Source organism: Hippocampus guttulatus, chromosome 6 (genome assembly GCF_054856545.1).
Source record: "Hippocampus guttulatus isolate MCC_2025c chromosome 6, RoL_Hgut_1.0, whole genome shotgun sequence".
Taxonomy (NCBI): Eukaryota; Metazoa; Chordata; class Actinopteri; order Syngnathiformes; family Syngnathidae; genus Hippocampus; species Hippocampus guttulatus.
In genome coordinates this window covers 19,259,268-19,281,749 of record NC_141266.1, presented here as the reverse complement: position 1 = coordinate 19,281,749, position 22,482 = coordinate 19,259,268, and the positions used below count along the sequence as shown (strand labels likewise).

General features: G+C 43.1%; 1 protein-coding gene across 1 annotated transcript in view; it reads right to left on the bottom strand.

Moving 5' to 3' along the window:
* Nucleotides 1–7,711: 7,711 nt before the first annotated feature.
* The window catches only part of LOC147203940 (neural-cadherin), an 84,125-nt gene continuing 69,354 nt past the window's right edge, over nt 7,712–22,482 (bottom strand). Inside the window, exons 21-34 of the mRNA XM_086113318.1 lie at nt 20,100–20,284; nt 18,584–18,819; nt 17,007–17,284; nt 16,523–16,740; nt 14,266–14,393; nt 13,120–13,250; nt 12,925–13,036; nt 12,644–12,824; nt 11,985–12,154; nt 11,641–11,905; nt 11,207–11,390; nt 10,608–10,858; nt 9,938–10,095; nt 7,712–8,919 (exon numbers count right to left, since the gene is read on the bottom strand). Coding sequence (XP_085969444.1) covers nt 8,422–8,919; nt 9,938–10,095; nt 10,608–10,858; nt 11,207–11,390; nt 11,641–11,905; nt 11,985–12,154; nt 12,644–12,824; nt 12,925–13,036; nt 13,120–13,250; nt 14,266–14,393; nt 16,523–16,740; nt 17,007–17,284; nt 18,584–18,819; nt 20,100–20,284 — 2,995 coding nt within the window. The 3' untranslated portion in view covers nt 7,712–8,421. The remainder of the gene's footprint in view (nt 8,920–9,937; nt 10,096–10,607; nt 10,859–11,206; nt 11,391–11,640; nt 11,906–11,984; nt 12,155–12,643; nt 12,825–12,924; nt 13,037–13,119; nt 13,251–14,265; nt 14,394–16,522; nt 16,741–17,006; nt 17,285–18,583; nt 18,820–20,099; nt 20,285–22,482) is intronic.

Below are 22,482 nucleotides of genomic sequence, written 5' to 3'. Positions count from 1 at the left end.
CTTATGTGGCATCATCAGAGTATTTTTTCCAATCTCACACTGCAAAGAATAATTGACTGGTAATCATTAAGACAGGTAAGTATTGATGTGGCTCGTCATCCTCTTCCCAAGACGATGCATGTGTAATCTACGATCAATTTGACGAAAGAATTTAACACTCGTCATCATGAGTTCTACCAACAGTTAACATTAGCATTACTACACCTTGTGACGAAGGTTTTATTCATAAAGTTACCATGCTACAACCAATAAATAATAGAATAAGCAATGCTGTTTCATTATATTTTTCATAACGATTAGCCTACAAATCTAATGACCAACTTGCCTCGTAATCGTGCCTCTCGTCGTATCTTGCTCTCGTGTTCTGTGCATACATTTCAGGTGAGTTTAGTGATACGCCCTTTGGACGATTCATACGAAAAATCAGACTGGCATTCCCATTTCTTAAATGTCGTAATTAGTAGACCTTTGTGAGGTTTTTTTCGCCGCCATCTCAAACTTTCATCCGCGCAATTCCTCAGTTTGCGGACTAAAATACCCAGTCAGCAAAATTGGTCCGGCCCAGCTCTGGGGCAGACACGGCACGTACACTCGGCCCACATACCTCAATGAATGACGGTCCTGCAGTGGCCCACGTCTGGCATCCGTGATGTGGGCCGCATTTGGCCCAGATCTGAGCACGCATTGTAAAACCATATCTGGCCCTACTCCGACCCGACGCTGGGCCAGAACAGGTTCCTGATATCAGCCTGAATTCAACCTCAACTAAGCCACCATCTTTCATGAGCCATATTTGACCCACATTAAAAAAAAGTCTCAAAAACGACTGTTATAAAAATATGTTTATAGTCATAATTTGTGAACCTCACATATAACTCCACATACACTGGAAAAATGCACTTTTCTTTATTTAACAGTGAACACAAAGTCCAAATTGGAATGCAACTTACTCTTGAACGGTATTTTTCTGTCCATCAAATTGCTGCGCTCTCCATGTCCTCTTTTCTTCTCATGCTCTCCTTCTTGTCACCATCCCAATCAGGAGCCAGATGTAGCCATCTTTTGATTGTGACATCAATTTCCTGGTCTGAGGCCCAAGATGTTAGGCTGTTAGGCCTCACAGCGGCTGTGAGAACTGTAAGAAAACAAGAATGGACAGTGTGTTAGGAAAACAAACATTTGTACATTTCATGAACAATAAATAGTCAGTAAAAATAACCCCTGAAATTTCTTATAATAATCATAATAATACATTTCATTTATAAGCGTCTTTCAAGACACTCTAGGACACTTAACAACCAAAACTAAACTAGGTGTGACGCTGTGGGGCGGAATATTTGCCACCAAAAACTAAACGTGAATAACTTTTAAATAGTTTATACTGAATTGGAATTACGTGAATTGAAGGTCAGTGGCTCGGATAATGGATGGATTTGTATATTTTACTCTTAATCATATTGAATAACTGAATTGGAATTGTACAATCTGAATTTGAAACGATAGACATTTTTTCTTTGAAATTGTATTTGATCCTCACTGAAAATTTAATTCTGTTTATTTTCATATTCAGTCTTACAAATACAAAACAATGTTTTTTTCCAACGTCAGATTTCGTTTTTGAATTGAGGTACTAAATTTTAGATTAACTTTATGGTCAAGTATGAAGTATCCGGTTTGTATTGCAGCAAACGGAATCAAAATGAATATCATTGTATTTCAGTGCAGAAAGGGTTCTTTTTGGCAGCGTCTCTGACTGTTCAATCACCTACATTTTCACAAGTGATGTGTCGGTCGCGAACGAGCCGGTACAAAAAATGACCATGGTCGTTTTTTTCGGCTAAAAACGCCTTACTATACATGGGTTTTTTTTTTCGGTCAAAAACGCCTTACTATACATGGTCGTTTTTTTCGGCTAAAAACGCCTTACTTATACTGTCGTTTTTTTCAGCTAAAAACGCCTTACTATACCATGTCGTTTTTTTCGGCAAAAAACGCCTTACTATACTATGTCGTTTTTTTCGGGCTAAAAACGCCTTACTATACTATGTCGTTTTTTTCGGCCTAAAAACGCCTTACTATACATGGTCGTTTTTTTCGGCCTAAAGACGCCTTACTATACTATGTTGTTTTTTTCGGGCTAAAAACGCCTTACTATACCATGTCGTTTTTTTCGGGCTAAAAACGCCTTACTATACATGGTCGTTTTTTTCGGCCTAAAGACGCCTTACTATACTATGTTGTTTTTTTCGGCTAAAAACGCCTTACTATACAATGTCGTTTTTGTCGGGCTAAAAACGCCTTACTATACTATGTCGTTTTTGTCGGGCTAAAAACGCCTTACTATACTATGTCGTTTTTTTCGGCCTAAAAACGCCTTACTATACTATGTCGTTTTTTTCGGGCTAAAAACGCCTTACTATACTATGTCGTTTTTTTCGGCCTAAAAACGCCTTACTATACATGGTCGTTTTTTTCGGCCTAAAGACGCCTTACTATACTATGTTGTTTTTTTCGGGCTAAAAACGCCTTACTATACCATGTCGTTTTTTTCGGGCTAAAAACGCCTTACTATACATGGTCGTTTTTTTCGGCCTAAAGACGCCTTACTATACTATGTTGTTTTTTTCGGCTAAAAACGCCTTACTATACAATGTCGTTTTTGTCGGGCTAAAAACGCCTTACTATACTATGTCGTTTTTGTCGGGCTAAAAACGCCTTACTATACCTATGTCGTTTTTTTGGGCAAAAAATGCCTTACTATACATTGCCGTTTTTTTGGGGCTAAAACACTTCTACATGATCGCCTGTCACTGGGGACTTGCTGGAGCCTATCCAAGCTTTCGGCAATCGGAACTGACATTTATGCTGTCACTGGACGGGTTTTGAACCCGCGCTGCCTGGACGGAAAGCCGGCGTGTATACCTCTACGCCACCAGTGACAGTGACTTGCTCTGAACTGTTGGCGTATTTGACATGCATTCCGGAGGCTTTGCAGGAAAAAGTAACTGTTTGGTCTTGTATTTTCACACATCACTGAGCGGGGTTTGAACCGGGTATCCCTGGACGGAAAGCCAGCGTGCATACCTCTACACCACCGGTGACTAAGAGCTGCTCTGCTCTGTTGGCCGATTTAACTTTCACTTTGGAAGGTTTGCAGGAAAAAGGTAACTGGTGTTGCATTTTCACACATCACTGAGCAGGGTGTGAACCTGGGTTGCCTGGACGGAAAGCCAGCAGCACTTATACCTCTACGCCACCAGTGACTGTGACTTGCTCTGAACTGTTGGCGTATTTGACATGCACTCCGTAGGCTTTGCAGGAAAAAGTAAACCTTCAGTGTTGTATTTTCACACATCACTGAGCAGGGTTTGAACCGGGGTTGCCTGGACAGAAAGCCAGCATGATAACCTCTACACCACCAGTGACTGTGAGCTGCTCTGCACTGTCGGCCTATTTCACTTTCACTCTGGAAGGTTTGCAGGAAAAAGGTAACTGGTGTTGCATTTTCACACGTCACTGAGCAGGGTTTGAACCTGGGTTGCCTGGACGGAAAGCCAGCATGTATACCTCTACACCACCAGTGACTGTGACTTGAGCTGAACTGTTGGCGTATTTGACATGCACTCCGGAGGCAGTCCGTTTTTTTCGGGCTAAAAACGCCTTACTATACTATGTCGTTTTTTTCGGGCTAAAAACACCTTACTATACTATGTCGTTTTTTTCGGCTAAAAACGCCTTACTCTACTATGTCGTTTTTTTCGGGCGAAAAACGCCTTACTATATATACTATGTTGTTTTTTTGAGCTAAAAACGCCTTACTATACTGTCGTTTTTTTCGGCTAAAAAGGCCTTACTATACTATGTCGTTTTTTTCGGGCTAAAAACGCCTTACTATACATGGTCGTTTTTTTTGGTCAAAAACGCCTTACTATACATGGTCGTTTTTTTCAGCTAAATACGCCTTACTATACATGGTCGTTTTTTTCGGTCAAAAACGCCTTACTATACATGGTCGTTTTTTTCGGCTAAAAACGCCTTACTATACATTGTCGTTTTTTTCGGCTAAAAATTTCGTCCAAAAATGCCTTACTATACATGGTCGTTTTTTTCGGTCAAAAACGCCTTACTATACATGGTCGTTTTTTTCGGGCTAAAAACGCCTTACTATACATGGTCGTTTTTTTCGGTCAAAAACGCCTTACAATACATGGTCGTTTTTTTCGGCTAAAAATTTCGTCCAAAAATGCCTTACTATACATGGTGGTTTTTTTCAGCTAAAAACGCCTTAATATACATGGTCAATTTTTTTTCGGCTAAAAACGCCTTACTATACATAGTCGTTTTTTCGGCTAAAAATTTTGTCCAAAAATGCCTTACTATGCATGGTCGTTTTTTTCGTCCAAAAACGCCTTACTATACATGGTCGTTTTTTCCGGCTAAAAATTTCATCCAAAAATGCCTTACTATACATGGTCGTTTTTTTCGGCTAAAAACGCCTTACTATACATGGTCGTTTTTTTCGGTCAAAAACGCCTTGCTATACATGGTCGTTTTTTTCGGCTAAAAACGCCTTACTATATATACTATGTCGTTTTTTTCAGCTAAAAACGCCTTATAATATGTCGTTTTTTTCGGCTAAAAACGCCTTATATACATGGTCGTTTTTTTCGGTCAAAAACGCCTTACTATAATACATGGTCGTTTTTTTTCGGCTAAAAATTTCGTCCAAAAACGTCTTACTATACATGGTCCTTTTTTTCGGTCAAAAACGCCTTACTATACATGGACGGTTTTTTCGGTCAAAAACGCCTTACTATACATGGTCGTTTTTTTCGGTCAAAAACCCCTTACTATACATGGTCGTTTTTTTCGGCTAAAAACGCCTTAATATACATGGTCAATTTTTTTTTTTACATGGTCGTTTTTTTCGGCGAAAAATTTCGTCCAAAAACGCCTTACTATACATGGTCTTTTTTTTCGGCTAAAAATTTCGTCCAAAAACGCCTTACTATACATGGTCGTTTTTTTCGGCTAAAACGCCTTACAATACTACGTCGTTTTTTTTGGCTAAAAACGCCTTACTATATTATGTCTTTTTTTTTCGGCTAAAACGCCTTACTATACAAGGTCCTTTTTTTCGGCTAAAGATTTCGTCCAAAAACGCCTTACTATACATGGTCGTTTTTTTTCGGCTAAAAACGCCTTACTGTACATGGTCTTTTTTTTCGGCTAAAAATTTCGTCCAAAAACGCCTTACTATACATGGTCGTTTTTTTCGGCAAAAAATTTCGTCCAAAAACGCCTTACTATATGGTCGTTTTTTTCGGCTAAAAACGCCTTACTATACATGGTCGTTTTTTTTCGGCTAAAAATTTCGTCCAAAAATGCCTTACTATACATCGTCGTTTTTTTTTGGTCAAAAACGCCTTACTATACATGGTCTTTTTTTTCGGCTAAAAACGCCTTACTATACATGGTTGTTTTTTTCGGTCAAAAACGCCTTACTATGCATGGTCGTTTTTTTCGGCTAAAAATGTCAACCAAAAATGCCTTACTATACATGGTCGTTTTTTTTGGGTCAAAAACGCCTTACTATACATGGTCTTTTTTTTCGGCTAAAAACGCCTTACTATATACATGGTTGTTTTTTTCGGTCAAAAACGCCTTACTATGCATGGTCGTTTTTTTCGGCTAAAAATGTCAACCAAAAATGCCTTACTATACATGGTCGTTTTTTACGGTCAAAAACACCTTACTATACATGGTCGTTTTTTACGGTCAAAAACGCCTTTCTATACATGGTCGTTTTTTTCGGCTAAAAATTTCGTCCAAAAACGCCTTACTATACATGGTCGTTTTTTTCCGGCTAAAAACGCCTTACTATACATGATGTTTTTTTTGGGCTAAAAACGCCTTACTATATACATGGTCAATTTTTTTTCGGCTAAAAACGCCTTACTATACATGGTCGTTTTTTTGGCTAAAAACGCCTTCCTATACATGGGGGGGGGGGGGGTTTCGGCTAAAAATACCTTACTATACATGGTCAGGGGTTTTTTTCGGCTAAAATCGCCTTAAAAATTAATCACACCCTTGTTCAAATGCCTGTTTTTTGTCATATGAATACCAAATGAATTCCACAACCTCCCCCCCCCCCTTATGTGGCCTATACTCTATATAATTCAAATGACTTTTTTCAATTATTTTTCAAGGCTGCACATATTTGGGATGTGGCTGTGTTCAAAAGAAATCAACCACATTCAGCAGACATCCGCGACTGTTTACTTACTCTGATTTCCCATAAATACATTTTCGATGGTCTTGTCGGCTTTTCCTGCTTTACAGCAGAAATCTGAAGCTTTTGTGCAAACACCGACTTGCGTTTGGAACTGTTCCGAGTTCCCTCCAAAGGTAAACAGACCCAAAGGACCACGCTCATGCTTCACCATAAAGTTCAATCATGGTTTCATTGGATCACAATAAAACCTCCCAAAAGACGTGTGGGAAAAGGTGACAGGAACTGACAGTTTGAAATAGCAGTCAGTGTTAGCACAAAACAGTCAGGCATCTGCGCGGAACAAAAAAAAAAAAAAAGTCAGTAAAAGTCCCCTAGAAATTGAATTAAATGTTGACACATGACTTGAAATCTGATTGGCTAATTTTGCACACAGCCACATCGCAGTTCTGCGTGCGCACATGCGGCAACCACGTTTCAGTTCGGTTTAGGTCACATCTGACCTTCGGGTTGAGTGAACGCTGGCGCGTTTTGGCTGCCGCTGCTCAACCCGTATTGTTTTGTGTTTTTTGTTATTGTAAAGTGTCCTTGGGTGTCTTGAAAGGCGCTTATAAATAAAATGTATTATTATTATTATTATTACTATATATATACTAACTGTGATGTCGCTCTTTACACGTTGTACTGACTGTCAGTGACAGCCCCGCCCCTCTTAAAGCGCCAGACAAAGTTATCAACGTGGGTTTCCCTGGATGGATTTTGTTTGATTTCTTTGTGATTTTTGCGGTCCTCTGGCCCACTTTATCCCTGTGGACGAAGGATTAGGGGCTCTAATCCCTCGTTGTATCCGAGGACCGGCAACCCAAGGCCAAGGCTAAGGACTTGACTCCGAGGCCAAGGCCGAGGACCAAGGACTGCTCTTTGGTCCTCGAGCCGGTCCTTGGGGACCATTTCTTTTTGGCACGCGGACCGGTGTTTGTGTAGCCTTGTCTTTGACAATTGCATTGGGGAACTCACTTCTCCCGCTGTAATGTCTCATCTTCCTCGCCAGCTCATCCGACGGCGTCTGCTCCGACGCTTTCACCTCTGGAACTATTGATGGGAACAAGAACAGACCAAATGAACAAAAACAAACAAAAATCCACTGGTGTTCATGTATTTCCTAATGTGTTATTTCAAAGACAACATAAATATAAGGAGTCCTTGGGGACCGGCTCGAGGAACACATCACTGTCTTCTACAGAATGATGTAATCTTTTAAATAAATAAATAAAATCTGTGCTTGTGATTATTATTGATTGAAATGAGGTTGTAAATCAGAACATTTTGCTGAAAATCTTACTTTTAGCTCCAGGAAAAACAAATACCAAGTACAAAACAACAACAACAAAAACAAATTCATGCCACTTCAGGTGGAATTGCCACAAAGATGGTCATACTTTTGCAGTGGTATTTTGAATAAAGCAAAAGATGATATTCAGGGAAAAGGTTCTTTTTATTTATTACAATTCATGTACAAAAGGAAATATTCTTTTCAGGTAATTATAAAAATGTCCATATTTACATTGTATCATACAATTCAAACAACACTCGACTTTTTTTCAATTGAACGATGAAGCACACATACTTCAGATACAGGGAAAATGATTTTTAGCTTTAGATTGAAAACAGGTTCCCACCCTAAAATGTTCTTATCGAAAATGTATTCTTTCGACTTTGAGGTGAAAAAATATATATTTTTGGGGTGCGGGGTGTCCTGTGAACACAGGTGGTGGGCTAAGCAAGGTTGGTCAAGATGATTGATTGTTGAATCTATTTTTAAAAAATAAGTCACGAGTACATTGCTAAGGCATCTGAGGACTAATTAAACATTTTTAGTCTTTATTTTAGTTGGAGAAAAGGAAACAAAAATACATGACTAGTGCAGGACTAACTTTAATACTAAAAGGTTCCGGGAACTTTAGATTGTAAATGTGTCTAAAAAGGAGGAAGGAAAGGGTCCGAAAAAGCTCCAGTTGGAAAAACATTAAATGATTGTTGCCGCCAAGTTTGGAAAAACGTCACTTTGCCCTCTTCAAAGATGGCGGAAGGTGTCCAATTTGTAATGCAGGCTCCCAGTTTTAACTTTTGGGCAAAGCGATGTCAAATCCAGAAATGAGGAGGAGCCGAGAATGCCAGGTGGCCCCCTAGTGGCTGGGAGGCCGTCGTGCGGTGGTTCCGTACGAGAGTGCCACCTGAGGGCGGTCGTACATGTCGCTGAGCGTCTGGAATTTTGGTCCCCAGCGGGACAGCCGTTCCTGCGGCCTCTCCGCTTCGTTTTCCTCTTCCTCGTCGTCGTTCTCCAGCGAGCTGAGGCTCCCTGCCGGAGTTCCGGATCCTTCCTCCCGCCACCTGTTTAAGACGTCTTCCGGGAACGCGCCCTCGTCCTGGTCCGCCTCCCACACGATGCGAGACACATAGCTCTTGAAGTCCACGTGAGAGCGTGACGATGAGGGTGGGGGCGGGGGATGCGTGTGGAGGTGTGGCTGCGGGATGCTGAGGTAGGGTGCGCAGGAGGCACCAGGGGGGCGCACCTCCTCTTGTGAGCCCGGAGACGATTTGATGAGCGGGGCCGTGGTGCACGAAGACGACTGAGACAGGCTGGAACGCAGAGGACGCTTCAGCTCAGTCATGTCGTAGCCCTTCTGTAACAGGAGACACACGTGCACGTCAGTCCGGCAGCAGCATTTAGTCAAGTGGGGAGGGAAAAAAAAAAATCAAAGTAAGGTTTCAAGGAAGTATTTCAAACTTGAGTTAGGGTGTCAAATTAGGGTTTCAAATGAGAAGTAGTGTTTCAAAGCAGTATTAGGGCATCACACTAGGGTAAGAGTTTCAAACTAGGGTTTCAAAATAAAAGTTAGATTTCAAGTTAGGGTATCAAATTTGAGTTAGTGTTTCAAATTATGGTTTAAAATTAGTTTTAGAGTTTCAAATTATGGTTTCCAAGTAGAGTTTGGGTTTCAAACTCGGAACAGTTCAAATTTCAAATTTGGGCAAGGGCTTCAAATATGGGTTAGGGTTTTGAATTAGGGGTTCAAACTAGGGTTAGGTTTCAGATTTGGGTTAGTGTTTGAAATTAGGGTTTAAATATCAACATAGGGTTTCAAATTAGGGATTAAAACTAGGGTTCGGAATTCAAATTAGGTTTTCGAAGTAGGGGTAGTATTTCAAATTAGGGGTTCAAAAGAGCTTCAGTGTTTCAAAAAAGGCTTCGGGTTTCAAACTCGGAGTAAAGCTTTAAATTAAGTTTTGAAACTAGGATTTGATTTTCAAAGTAGGGTTTCACAGTGGCGGCATGTTGGACAACGGGTTAGCATGTCTGCCTGACAGTGCTAACGTGCAGGCTTTGACTTTGGCCTTCTGTGTGGAGTCTGAGAGTAGAATTACTCAAACATAGTGTATGATAAAATAATGGGCAATCCCATTGTTTTTAATGATATGATTTATAATTAATTTAATAATGAATGCCCCAAAATGAACAAATGTGGCATTTGCTCATTCTTACATGTTATTAATTCTAATTAATTAAAAAACTATTTAATCCAGTGACAAATATAAACTGCTTTGTTTCAAAAATCACGAGGAGCGAACAAGAACCAAAAGTCTGTAAACGTTTTGGATGGAGAGCTGGAGACCAGTTTGGGGTTACTGGTGATTGGTTACCTGATCCTGCTCGCCGCCGCCTTCCTCGTTATAGTTGAGGATGTTTTCGCGGACGTCCTCCCAGCTCTCGTGCTCGGTCGGGATGTGGTAGACGCCGCGCTTACGGAACTTGTTGCGGCTGCCCTTCTGGTTCCACACTGTCACCGCTACCAGCACGGCTACACACACACACACACACACACACACACACACACACACACACACACACACACACACACACACACACACACACACACACACACACACACACACACACACACACACACACACACACACAAAGATGTTGAACGATCTAGCTAGCTAGCGATCTATCTATCTAGCTAGGTAGCTGGTTCCACAGCTAGCTATCTCTCTCTCTCTCTACACACACACACACACACACATATATATATATATATATATATATATATATATATACAGTATATATATAAATAAATAAAATCTGAGGTGTGCAAAGTATGGCACAGGGGCCAGTTGTGGCCCGCCATCCATTTTGCAGCGCTTTGTAACGTGACAATTAAACAAAAAAGGTTATGCAAGGTGAATTGCTTTCTTGACTCTAATATATTCCAAAAAGTTGAAGTGGCCCAATTTTCAGATTTCTAATGACATTAAAAAAACAAACATTTATTTGACGACTTCCAAAGAATCCGTTGATAATGCAACTGACCAAAGAAGACGAGCAGACACATGCTGATGGCCAGGATGGAGCTGGGGCTGAGGGCGGCCAGCCGGTGGCCTCGATAATGGCCCAGCTCGCAGCGTTGCCCGCGAAAACCCTCCTGGCAGCGGCACCGGAAGCTGTCGGCCGACAGCGGCTGGCATGCGCCGCCGTTGCGGCACGAGGCGGGGCCGCACGGCGACGGTACGCAGCGCTCTGCGCCAGACTCGTCTGTCAGTGTCACCTGGCCACCGGGGCACCTGGGAGACCGTGAGAAATGATGCAATCAAAAGTAGAGTTTCGTGCCTGTTGTCACTCTCGCTGCTGTGCTACACTTTCGTAGATGAATCACTTTGCGGAATTGAAAATCTTAACTCCTTGCAGAGGATAAAGGACATATGCCAGTGTTGTCGCATTGCATGTCTGAAAGTGTTGCTGTATTGTTTGTGTTCAAATATTAGTAAAGGGTCATATATCCAATTATATGTTAGCATTAGCATTAAGCTATTGGACGAAATGCTAGGCTATGTGTTTGTTTTAAATTCACAAAGTGTAATTCTCCTATGACAATATATTTGGACGTAATGTGTATGAGTGTGTGCGTGCACCTGCACTGATGTTTCCTCCACAGGTCCACACAGCGCAGCGGGTCGGGGCAAGGTTGTGTCCGGCAGGCGTCGCTGAAACAGCCCAACGTGAGTCCGCGCCTCTCCAGCACGCTCACCAGCTCACCGCCGCTCTGTCCGTCCAGAGGTAGCGTTCGCCCATTAAAACGGACGTCCCGCATGCAACCTAAACAGAAGACACTTCGATACTTAATATACTTAATTCAATTGTCACAGTGGACAGCATTCACACGTGAACACTTGAAATAAATAAACCTTTTACATTTCATCTAACGGAAGTCTGTTAGCTTAATATTGACATATAATTTTAAACATAAATACACAACAGCAATGGTTAAAAATCTTCAATAAAGTGGAGGAGTAAAAAATGTTGCGCCTTCCATCCACCCGTATCACATTCCCGTGCCTCGTCTCACCTTTAAAGCCATCGTCTTCTCGTCCGCGGGGTCCCCTCCCCACAGTGATGCTCGCCGGGTCCACCACCAGCTCCCGCCGGTTCCCCAACCGCGCCTGAACCTCCCGCGAGCCGCCACCCTGCTCCAGCCGCAGGACGAACAGGTTGTCATGGCGACTGAGTCCCACCAGCACCCACTGGCCCACGTCCACCCGCTGGCCCGAGAGCCGCAGGGCGTGGGCCCCGTCGCCCAGGTCGGCCCGGACCGACAGGTGACCCTCTGCGATCTGGTTTCAGAGGATGACATCATCGTTAGAGCTTCAGTTCCTGCATTTATTTTTTCATTTTAAACACGCTTGCCGGTACCTCCAACACGATATACTCGTCGGCTTCCCGGGACATGACCGAGAGCAAAGTGCCCGAGGTGGCGCGGGTGCGCAGGAGCAGTTGGATGTTGGTGCGCCGGTTGGTGCTGCCCCCGGCTCGAAGATGGAATCTCAGCATGCTGTTGGAGTCCAAAGAGAACTCTGGAACCACTGAAGGGGCAAAACCAAGCACAGAGAACTTCATTTAGACACACAAACAACAGAGGCATACGGTGTTCCCCTCCAAAAAGGGTTATAATTGCATTTACATGCCACAAGTTGGCCGTAAAACACTCTTCTCCAATGGGCCGTCTAAAACATAGGTGCCGAATTCCGGTCCTGGAGGGACGCCATCGATCCCATTCATTTGAATCAGGTGTGTTGCAACAGGGAGAGATGGAAAACATGCACGACGGTGGCCCTCCAGGACACTTGTGGTCTAAAAGAAGCTCCTCCCTTCACTTCAACAAATTGGAGGTCATCAGCATGCAGGCGCCACTAGAGGGCGCCAAAGCAATACATTTATATGAGACAAAAGCACACCACACACAACATCAACACACACGTACTGTACACAACACAAACAGACACACACAGTCACACCACTCAACCACACCCACCCATATATACACACACACACACACACACACACACACACACCGGTGTCACACTTGTGTCCGCTGTGTCCCGGGTGACACTCGCAGCTGAACGATCCCCAGTCAGCAAGGCAGGAGGCGCGGGCCCCACAGGAGGGCCCGGCCGCCGTTAAACAAACGGCGTCTGTTGCGCTGCACCCCGGGGTGCTGTCCACACTCTCGCCAGGTCGCGCCAGGTCGTACACCTGAGTGACAGACACACACACACACATAGTATGAAAAATTCCGCATTAAAAAAAAAATCTTTTGACTGGAGATTCGTTGACTTCTGCTGTGCGGGCCCACCTGAGTGTCCACCAGCAGGTTGCGGATGCAGCCGCTGAAACTTGCGTACGGCAGGCGAGAAGACGTCTGCTTCACGCCGCCCAGCTGGAGAGGCTGATACACGTTAAGGTGACTGAACGGGAGGAAAAAGAGGATGAAGGGATCAAGCACCGGACGGATGGCAACAGTCGGCGGCGGGTGTGTTGGAGTCGTCACCTCTCGTTTCCTGGCGTTTGACCGGCCACCCTGCAGCTGGACTCATCCGCTTCCCGAGAGTCTCCGCCACCGACTCCCTCCGGTTCGCTCACCGGCGCCCCTGAGCACTGATCCAGGACCAGCTGCACAGCCTGAATGACATGCATTGATGACTCTCGTGAGTTGCCAGTCCCCAGTTAGTAATACTTGTAAGTAGATTTTCCTTTTTTAAATTTATTTATTTTTGTTTAACTTTACTTGAGTATTTATATTTCTGTCATATTTTTCCTTCGATTCCCTCCATTTGAAATAGGAGATATGTGTACTCTCTACTTCTGACTTTGTCAAAAACAAAGTGAAAATCTGCAAATTTTTTCTTCTGTGCGTTCAGAGTCTGTATTTATTTGGATTGGATTTTGTACATGTACTTCAGGACAGATCAGAATCTATATATATTTTTTTTAACTTTGGACTTAAGTATATTTCAAGTACATCCAACTATGTATTATCTTTTTTTTATTTTATTTTTTTTACATATGTCGTGGTCCAAACTTTTTTGTTACTTTTGTAAAAGCAAAGAACCTAGAATGTACTTATTCTAGGTTCTTCACTTTTTTACTTCCGTTTTCAAGTGCATTTCAGAGGCTGTACTTTTTTACACGACTATATTTATTTTTGTGTGTAATTAAGTACATTTCAGAGTTTGCACTTTTTTTTAATTTAAGCATATTTCAGAATTCTTTTGTACTTTTTAAACTTTTGTACTTCTGAGTATTAACTTTTTTGCATTTGTACACAGGTACATTTTAGAGTCTGTAACGTTTTTTTTTTAAAACTTTTATTATTCAGGTACATTCCATAGGAAACATTTTTATTTCTCCACTCAAGTGCATTTCGAAGTAGTTACTTTTTTACTTGAGTACATTTTAGAGCTTGTGTTATTTATGATATGGTTTTTACTTTTTTAATTGAGTGCATTTCAGAGTTTGGACTTTTTTTTAAAATAATATTTTCAGAGTACTTTTGTACTTAAAAAAGAAAAAAAAAAGAAATCAGTTCTACTCTTACCAGAGTCTATCTGTCTACTTAAGTAGAATTGCTTTTGCCACCTCTGCTTGTTATTTATTATTGTCGACGTTGAGGAGTGAGCAAGTTGCTGGTTCCAACCTTGCCATCGCTGATGACGTCGAGTCGATGCCAGCGGCGGTCTGCCACGTTGGATTTGGGCGGTAGCTGCAGGGTGAGAGTTCCGGAGCCGTGATTCACGTTCAGGACCGGCACGCCGTTCTTCAATTCTGCGTGGAAACAACCATTTCTTGATTCCACGTTGTCATTATACGAATGCACGCTAGGAGGCAGCCATCAACCATGCATCGCAGAAGGCATATGGACAGAAGTATTGGGACACCAAGAAGAAGAAGAGAAAAGCGGCTTGCTTCCTTCTTGACACCGGCCGAAAGTGCTTTTACATGACCACAGTTCTGAAATATGCGCTGCTGCATTCATTTTGCTGTTGTTTAGTGATAGTTAATCAATTTGATATTAAAAAAAATGTTGGGTTTTGTTTTGGTTACAAATCTTAACAAGTTTCAAGCTTAAAAAAATATCATGGTATAACAATTTTTGTGGGGGTTTGTGTGTAAAACTGAGGAAAAAAACAATCAAACAAATCCAGGTGGAACATATTCAAAACACTTCACTTTTTCCACACTGTGTCATATTATGTTAGATTACATTCTTTAAAAAACTTTCAAAAAAAAGAACCAGTTAGTTATTTGTAATGGATTTGCAAAAATGTAAAATAAAAATAGGATTCAGACGTAACATCTTGAGAGTTAATTTTTTCCACATGTTATGTTACATTTTGATTTATTTTATTTTTTATTTCACATATTTATATATTTATGTCTTATGTAATTTTACATAAATTTTAGTTGTGTGTGTTCAATGCACTACATGTTTGCACTGTGGTTGAGAGAGGAAAGTAATTTCATCTGTGCTGTATGTTACACGTAGAGCATATTTGACAATAAAAGCTGACTTGACTTGAGTTGACTTGACTTACACACTGGTTTATTCCAAAATGGAATGAATTTGCTTCGATTTTTTTTTTTTTCAAAGCAAACATTGTTTTATGTTGATTCAATTTGATTTCATGTTGTCGTTTTGTGCAAAGAATTTGGACATTTTTGGACAAATTGAATGAAGTGCTGTGAATACTTTTCAACTGCACTGTAAAGTGATGATGCTTATGTGTTTAACTGCTGTTGTGGCTGATGAATCCCATTAAGAAACAGCACGAAAGCGGTCGGTCAATTCTTCCGTGCTGCTTTCAACATCCTCATGTCCGCCACCGCTATCGAACGCGTTTAACGACAAAAGCACTCCAGTGATCAATGAGGCAGCCATATTTGATTTCCCCCCCGTGGCCGGGAAACGACGACAAGCCTGCGGGCAAGATAATTACATAAGTTTAATGGCGGCAGATTATGCAAGACGTGTCTGGGAAAAGGCCAGGGGCGGCGGTGGGGCGGGTTAATCCTATAACGCCACATCAGGACCAACGGGAGGTGACATTAACGTCCCATGATGCTCTTTGTCTGCTGACACGCTGCATTGATCCCATCCCATTGTTGCGGAGAACAAGAGGATCAGCATGTTTGATAAGTACAAATCCAAGGTTCTAGAAACTGCAGGCAGGTAGTCCTTATATATGAAAATATATGCAATAAAAATTAGATCACAGAAAAACTGGCGGGTTGCGGACGGTGACCGCATTGAGTCATACTCGTCGACGGGGGTGGGTGGGGGTTTGGATGGTGGCGACGAGAACTTGGATCATGCTAATGCCAAAGAGATTTAAGGGACATTAAATGAGGTAAACAGGCACGGATAATATTATGTGCCAGGGCAATTTAATGTCAGCTAATGCTAACATTAGCGCACATCCAGCGGCAGCAGCAGGAGGACTCATAAATGTTTTAACAGCACCCTAGGCTTAAATTGCTGAACAATCTGCTCATTGCACAGGTCATTTTCTCCCTTCTCACGCCACTCGACCGCAATATCAAGAACCCCCCTCCCCCCGCCAACTCACACACAAAATCTCTCAATGGATTTGCACTTGGTTAGCGGAAAAAAATTCTCATCCCCGTTTAGCTGATTGAGCATCCCAAAAAAAAGATTACAACACCAAACCGGTAACATTTCGTTTTTGCCAATATGCCATCATGAACAAGTCATGCTAGCAATGTCGCTGCCTTGGCATGCTGCCGTGCATGCACGTGAGTAACCTGGGGGATTTTATTTGGGCAGGGAAGCGAGGGGGAGGAAATAAAACGAGGCGACGTTTAAATCTTGACTTGAAACTCCATCATCTATCATTCACTCGTTTCCCTTCGCCCTAATCAATCTACTGACTCACCGATAGAAATGAAGTCTTGGGACTCTCCCGGTTGCGCGGTGCGTCCGAGTGGTCCATTGTAGAGCAATAGCCCGTCGGCCGCCTCGGTCAGGAACTCCACGGAAATGTGGCTCCGGAAGCACGGCGCCAAGGCGGGGAACCAAGCGTAGCCCCCGCCACCGAAGCTGTGCTTGGTCTGCTGACACTCGGGCCCGTCGAACATGGGCAGACACTTGCATCTGGGGTGGGGAAATATGTTTGTGTCAAAATTTGATACAGCCAATGTTTTTCTTCTTCCTTTCCTTCTTCTTCTTATTATATTTTATGACTGCGACCCCCCCCCCCCCCCACTAAAAACTAACAACTGGCTGACCACTTGACCAGAGAGCTGACCAACTACAGATTGTAGTCAAACTTGGATGTACCATGTGATGTTTGACAACAAAACACACGGCGTAAATTTGGACACTGCTACAGAGGCTTGCGCGGCTCACCGCCCACCCACCTGTAGCCCAGCGGACTATCTTGACAGGTGCCCCCGTTGAGGCAGGGGTTGTTTGGGTATGACGAGCAAGGCAGGTGCACGGCCTCACGTCCGCGGCAACCACACCGCGCCGCGGTCTTGGCCGGCAGGGAAACCAAAGACACGTTGCCCGTGCTGAGGGCCGTCGGGGTCTGACCGAAGGACACTTGAGTGGAGCAACCTCCGGATTGAGCGCAGTCGGCGTGGGGGCAGTCGTCCACGCCCACCTGGGAGATGGACACGCCCAGCATGGCTTCCAGCTGAAAACGACAACGCCCAAAAAATAAAGACAACACTTAAAGGTTAAACCACATTAACCACCGAGACAATCCTGAGGAAGTTTGCATTTCCATACAGGGTTAGGTTTTGGGGCTAAGATTTAGTTTGGGTTCCGATTAGAGCATCAAAATAATATCAGGGTTAGGCACAGAGTTCGATTCAAGGGATCAGGGTACGGTTGCTGAAGTTAGGATTTACGAGTGGGCTTTAAGATTTCGGCTTGGTTATAAATCTAATCTGTGTATCACAATGTGAACAATTTGCTGTTAACCCACTTGCTTTGACTTTGGTGGAGGTCTATGATCTGCTGAGTGACCGTTTAGTGCGAGTGTGTGGACATGGATGACTGACTTTCAGCACATTGAGTTGGGGTCAAGCAAGCAGCTGCTCTCAGGCTTTTAAAGCATCTTAAGCATTCATGTACGTGTGTGTGTGTGTGTGTGTGTGTGTGTGTGTGTGTGTGAGACATGGACATCCACTTAGTGACACACGGTTGAGTGTGAAACTGCTGTACAGTATTGACCCGCAATGTGTTAAATGCTTGACAGTGTATGAAGTGCACATGTGCAAACAAATCTTGAACTGCTTCTGTCTTACGTTCAGCTAACTACCTCACTAACTGACTGACCGACTAACCAACTACCTCCTGGAACTAAATGAGCGACCAACTAACTGCCCATCGGGGATGAACTTATTTACCAACTAACAGACTAACTTTTGTAACTAACTGAATGATTGACAAAATAACTCGCTGACGTCAAAAAGTAACTGACCAAAGGACTGACTAAAAGCCAAACTACTTTATCACGCTACCTTAATGAAAAAAAAATTAAAAAAGAAAAGCAGAGCTTACAAACTAACTGACCAAACAACAAAGTGACAAGCAAAACTCACATAATTTCCTTACCAACTAGCTGGCTGACTAATTGATCGACCAGCGAACAACTATAATCGACTGGCTGATCAACTGACCGGATGACTAACTAACCCACTGACTAACCAATTACATGACCAACCGACCCAATAACTGACTGACTTTTATAAACAATCAACAACGGCCGAGCGGCGAACTAACTGACCAGGTGAATCAGCATTGACTCTAATTTAAATCAGAACTGGCTAAAGGACTGGCCGAGTCAAGTCAGTAACTTTTGGGGTTAAAAACAAATGTTGTTGTTTGACAAGACAACTTGTAGTGACCTAAAGCAAAATGTAAAATGTGAATAAAACTGGATGTGATTAAAAGTAGGGGTGTTGATCGTTGACTTGGCGGAGGTCACCTTTGCTTTATTGGCCGCCACGTAACCATGCAGTTTCTCGGCCTTGTAATACGGCGAGCCATGCGCGGCGAACCACACGCTCAGCTCCCTCTCCCGGTCTGGGCCGGCGTCTTCCACGGAGAAGACGTGGACCTTCTCCGGGGTCGTCTGGAAGAGATCGGCCAGCATCCGACCTAAATGGGAGAAGCGGATCTCCTCGCCGCCTTGGGACAAGAACAGCTCTTCTACCGTCATGTCTGTGAGGAGAACAAAGAGAACGCTCTCAGACAGTATTGAGCAACTTTTCAAAGAAGCACTTTTAATTGGACCCTGTTTGACTGGTATGGTGGATTGGATAACTAACTGATCGACCGACTGACCAACCGGCCAAACAACCAAGATACCAACGAATCAACAAACTGGCTTGTAGCTGACGAGCATACGAACAGCTGACTGACTGATTGACTGAGTAACTAATGGACTGAATGACCCACTTTCTGACTAAATTGCTGTGTGACGAACTAACTGATCGTAAAACATGATTTACTGACTGACTCAATAAGTAACAAGCTAACTACCGGATTTTCCGCACAGTAAGGCGCTTCGGAGTATTGGATGCACCTTCAATGAAGGGCCGATTTTAAAACTGTTGTCATATATAGGGCGCACCGTATGATAAGGTACAGGGTGACCCAAAAAGATGCGTACCCATGAAAATTTCAATTGTGAGTTTGATTAAAAAGCTATTTATTTCAAATTACAACCACACATTATTCAGTTTATGGAAGACCATTCACCAGAGTTTCAGCTATTTCTGTCAATTTTTAGTCAATTTATGGCTTTCCCAAGATGTGTTCCAAATGTCCACCATTCCGTTGCAAGCAAACCTGTACTCGTCTGACAAAGTTGTCAATCACTTTTACACACTCCTCTTTCGGGATGGCTCTTATTTTTGCTGGGATGGCAGTTTTCAGTTCCTCAATTGTTTGTGGATTTCCCTGGTATAAACATTTTTTATCGAATAAAATATGGGTACGCATCTTTTTGGGTCACCCTGTACATAGTATAGAAGCTACAATAGTGGCTGCAGTTGCATTATGCATCCACTAGATAAAGGGGATACAACACAATACAGCTTTATTTCTAAAGAGCTTTCACAACTGCTGCAGCTGTAACAAAACGCTTAACAGAACATTTAAAATATGATGTCCACGAAATCAGAATATTGCTCCATGTATAAGCCGCACCAGATTATAAGGCGCACTGTCGGCTTTTGAGAAAATTGAATGCTGAAGTGAGGAAAATATGGTCAATAACCATCCAATGGACCGACTGACCAAATAATGGACCGACAGACTAAATAAAGGAATGAACTAACCGATCAACGGTCTGACTCCTTGGCTGACTGAATAACTAAATACCTGACTAAAAACCATTGACCGACGTAGAAACCCGTCAACTGACCAAGAGACGAACTCCTGTACTGAAATAACTGCCCAACTACCCTTCCAACAAGAAAGCCCGGCTGTGCTCTTACTGCGTAGTCGGAGGGAGGCGGCGTTCCGCAGGGCTTCCTGCGGCAGCTCCATCACGTCCACCTGCGCTGTGGATGTGACGTCCGGCCAGGCAGGATCGGACACGCGTACCTGCAGCTGGTAGGAGCCAGGAGGGACCCCCTCCCTGATGCTCAGCTGGCCAGAACTGTGGTTCACGCTGAACAACCTGGGCAGAGACAGTGATTGAAATGTTTGGACAGGAACATTTTTTACGATGTGGCTAGTCTTTTTCTGTCCTTTTTGGTCATCTTTCACCTTTTATATGAATGTCTAAAATAATACATGCACCATGTTTATATACGTGTTTTTTTCTGGCCAATAAAAGCACCATTTAGTTTAGTCATCCAAGCTTGCAAATGAAACACTCTATTTCCCCTCCATTATGTTTTCAGCAATATTTGAAATTAACGTTCTGAGTGATGTTTAAAAAAATAAAAGTCTTCCTTCGTGCCTTAGTTACCCAGGCAACGTGCAAGGACGAGTTATGTCATGGCACCTTGCCCAGACGTCCTGTAGTTGTATAAAATATTAAATCTATGCATTAAAGTGAGTTCTTTTACCACTAAACTGTCTCACTAATGTTTCATTGGGTTGCATGATGTCGAATGTATACTGTACAGGGTGGGCCAAAGGTCCATTTAAGCTTTTTAAATGAACATATTGAACCGAGGAATGAGCGGAGGCGGGGGGGGGGGGGGAGTGACTGGAAGGAAGGAAAAAAAGAAGGAAGGGAGGAATGACGGAAGACGGTTGAAAGAGGAGAAGACAGGCCGAAAGACAGGGTGGAGAGAAATGGCGGAAGGATGGAAGGTAGAAAGGAAGAAGGAGGGGATCAAGGAAGGAGAGAAGGAAGAAAGGAGGGCAATAAAGAAGAAGGGAAGGAAGAGATTAGGGTTGAAGGAAGAAAAGAAAGAAGGAAAGGAGGAGGGAAGGCAGGAAGGAAAGTAGGGGAAGGAGAAAGTAGGAATGAGGAAGAAAGAGTGGAAGGAAGGAAGGAAGGAAAGAATGAAGGTCCGAAGGAAGAAAGAAGGGAAGAAAGGAAGAAAGTCAGAAAGGAAGGAAGGAGGGAAGGAAAGAAGTGCTCAGCACTCTTTTCAAGTCTCCACCAGCTCTCACACACACACACACACACACACACACACACACACACACACACACACACACACACACACACACACACACACACACACACACACACACACACACACACACACACACACTTAAAACCATAACACTGACCATGAAACCGTAATTTTAAACCTTCTAGCTTTGAAAGCATGATTTGATACCTTCACCCAGGCTATAAAACTTTGAATCCCTAAAACTTTCTTGAAAGCCTACTTTTCAAAAACATTAGAAAGGCTAAACTGTGTTTGATTGATGTATTTGTAACAAAGGAGTGTAAATGCAGTTACACTTGTGTGAATGTGTTTTAGTTTTTTAAGTGTGTACCACACCTACTTTTGGCTCACCCTGTATTTATGTCTATATTATGAAAGGCCCAGTTGAAGATGAGAGCAGATGTGCTCTGTGGTCCAACACGTGTGCTCAGAGCATCTTGACGTGGAACCGCTCACGCTCTGCCGCACTGGAGACGTCAACGCGGCCCGGCTACCATGTTGGATGCGCGCCATCGCGCTCGTGTAGCGTTCAAACATACGCACGCCGGCTCCGCCGCCGCACCCTTTAGACTGCGCGCCAGATGGGCTCATTAGCGGCGACTGAAAGCCAGCCAAAACGTGTCCGACGTGTCGACAGCACCGCCGCCACCCTTGGATTTACACCCGAAAGACGTCACGTGCTGTGCCCAAAGCACGTCATCCGGCTGCGTTGCGATGGAGATCCACAGCGTGATGTAAACAATCGCGTATAGCACTAAGCGGCCCAGTACGGAAAGCCGTTTGGCCATTTTGAATCATCCCAGATACAGTATGTAATGAACAACAATGGTGGGTACACCACAACAAAAAATGTCAATGACTCAATAACTCAGGTGTCAAACTCAAGGCCCGGGGGCCGGATGTGGCCTGCCACCTCATTTTATGTGGCCCGCAAAAGCAAATCAAACATGTCAACTTCCATGATGCTAGCTAAAATCTGTAGCAAAATTTAAAATTCTCATCTGCAATAAATAAGAAGGATATTGTAAGCATTTTCTTGAAACCAACCCTTCATGACAGTAACTTAAACAATATATAACAATACGTTATTTTTGACTCAGTCATCACAGCCCTCCAAGGGAAACGGTAATTATCATGTGGCCCATGACAAAAATGAGTTTGACACCCCTACATAATAACTCAGATGTTTAATGTTATCCTTCAGATACGCTAGCGCCATCTATGTTTGAGTAAGGAAAGGCCC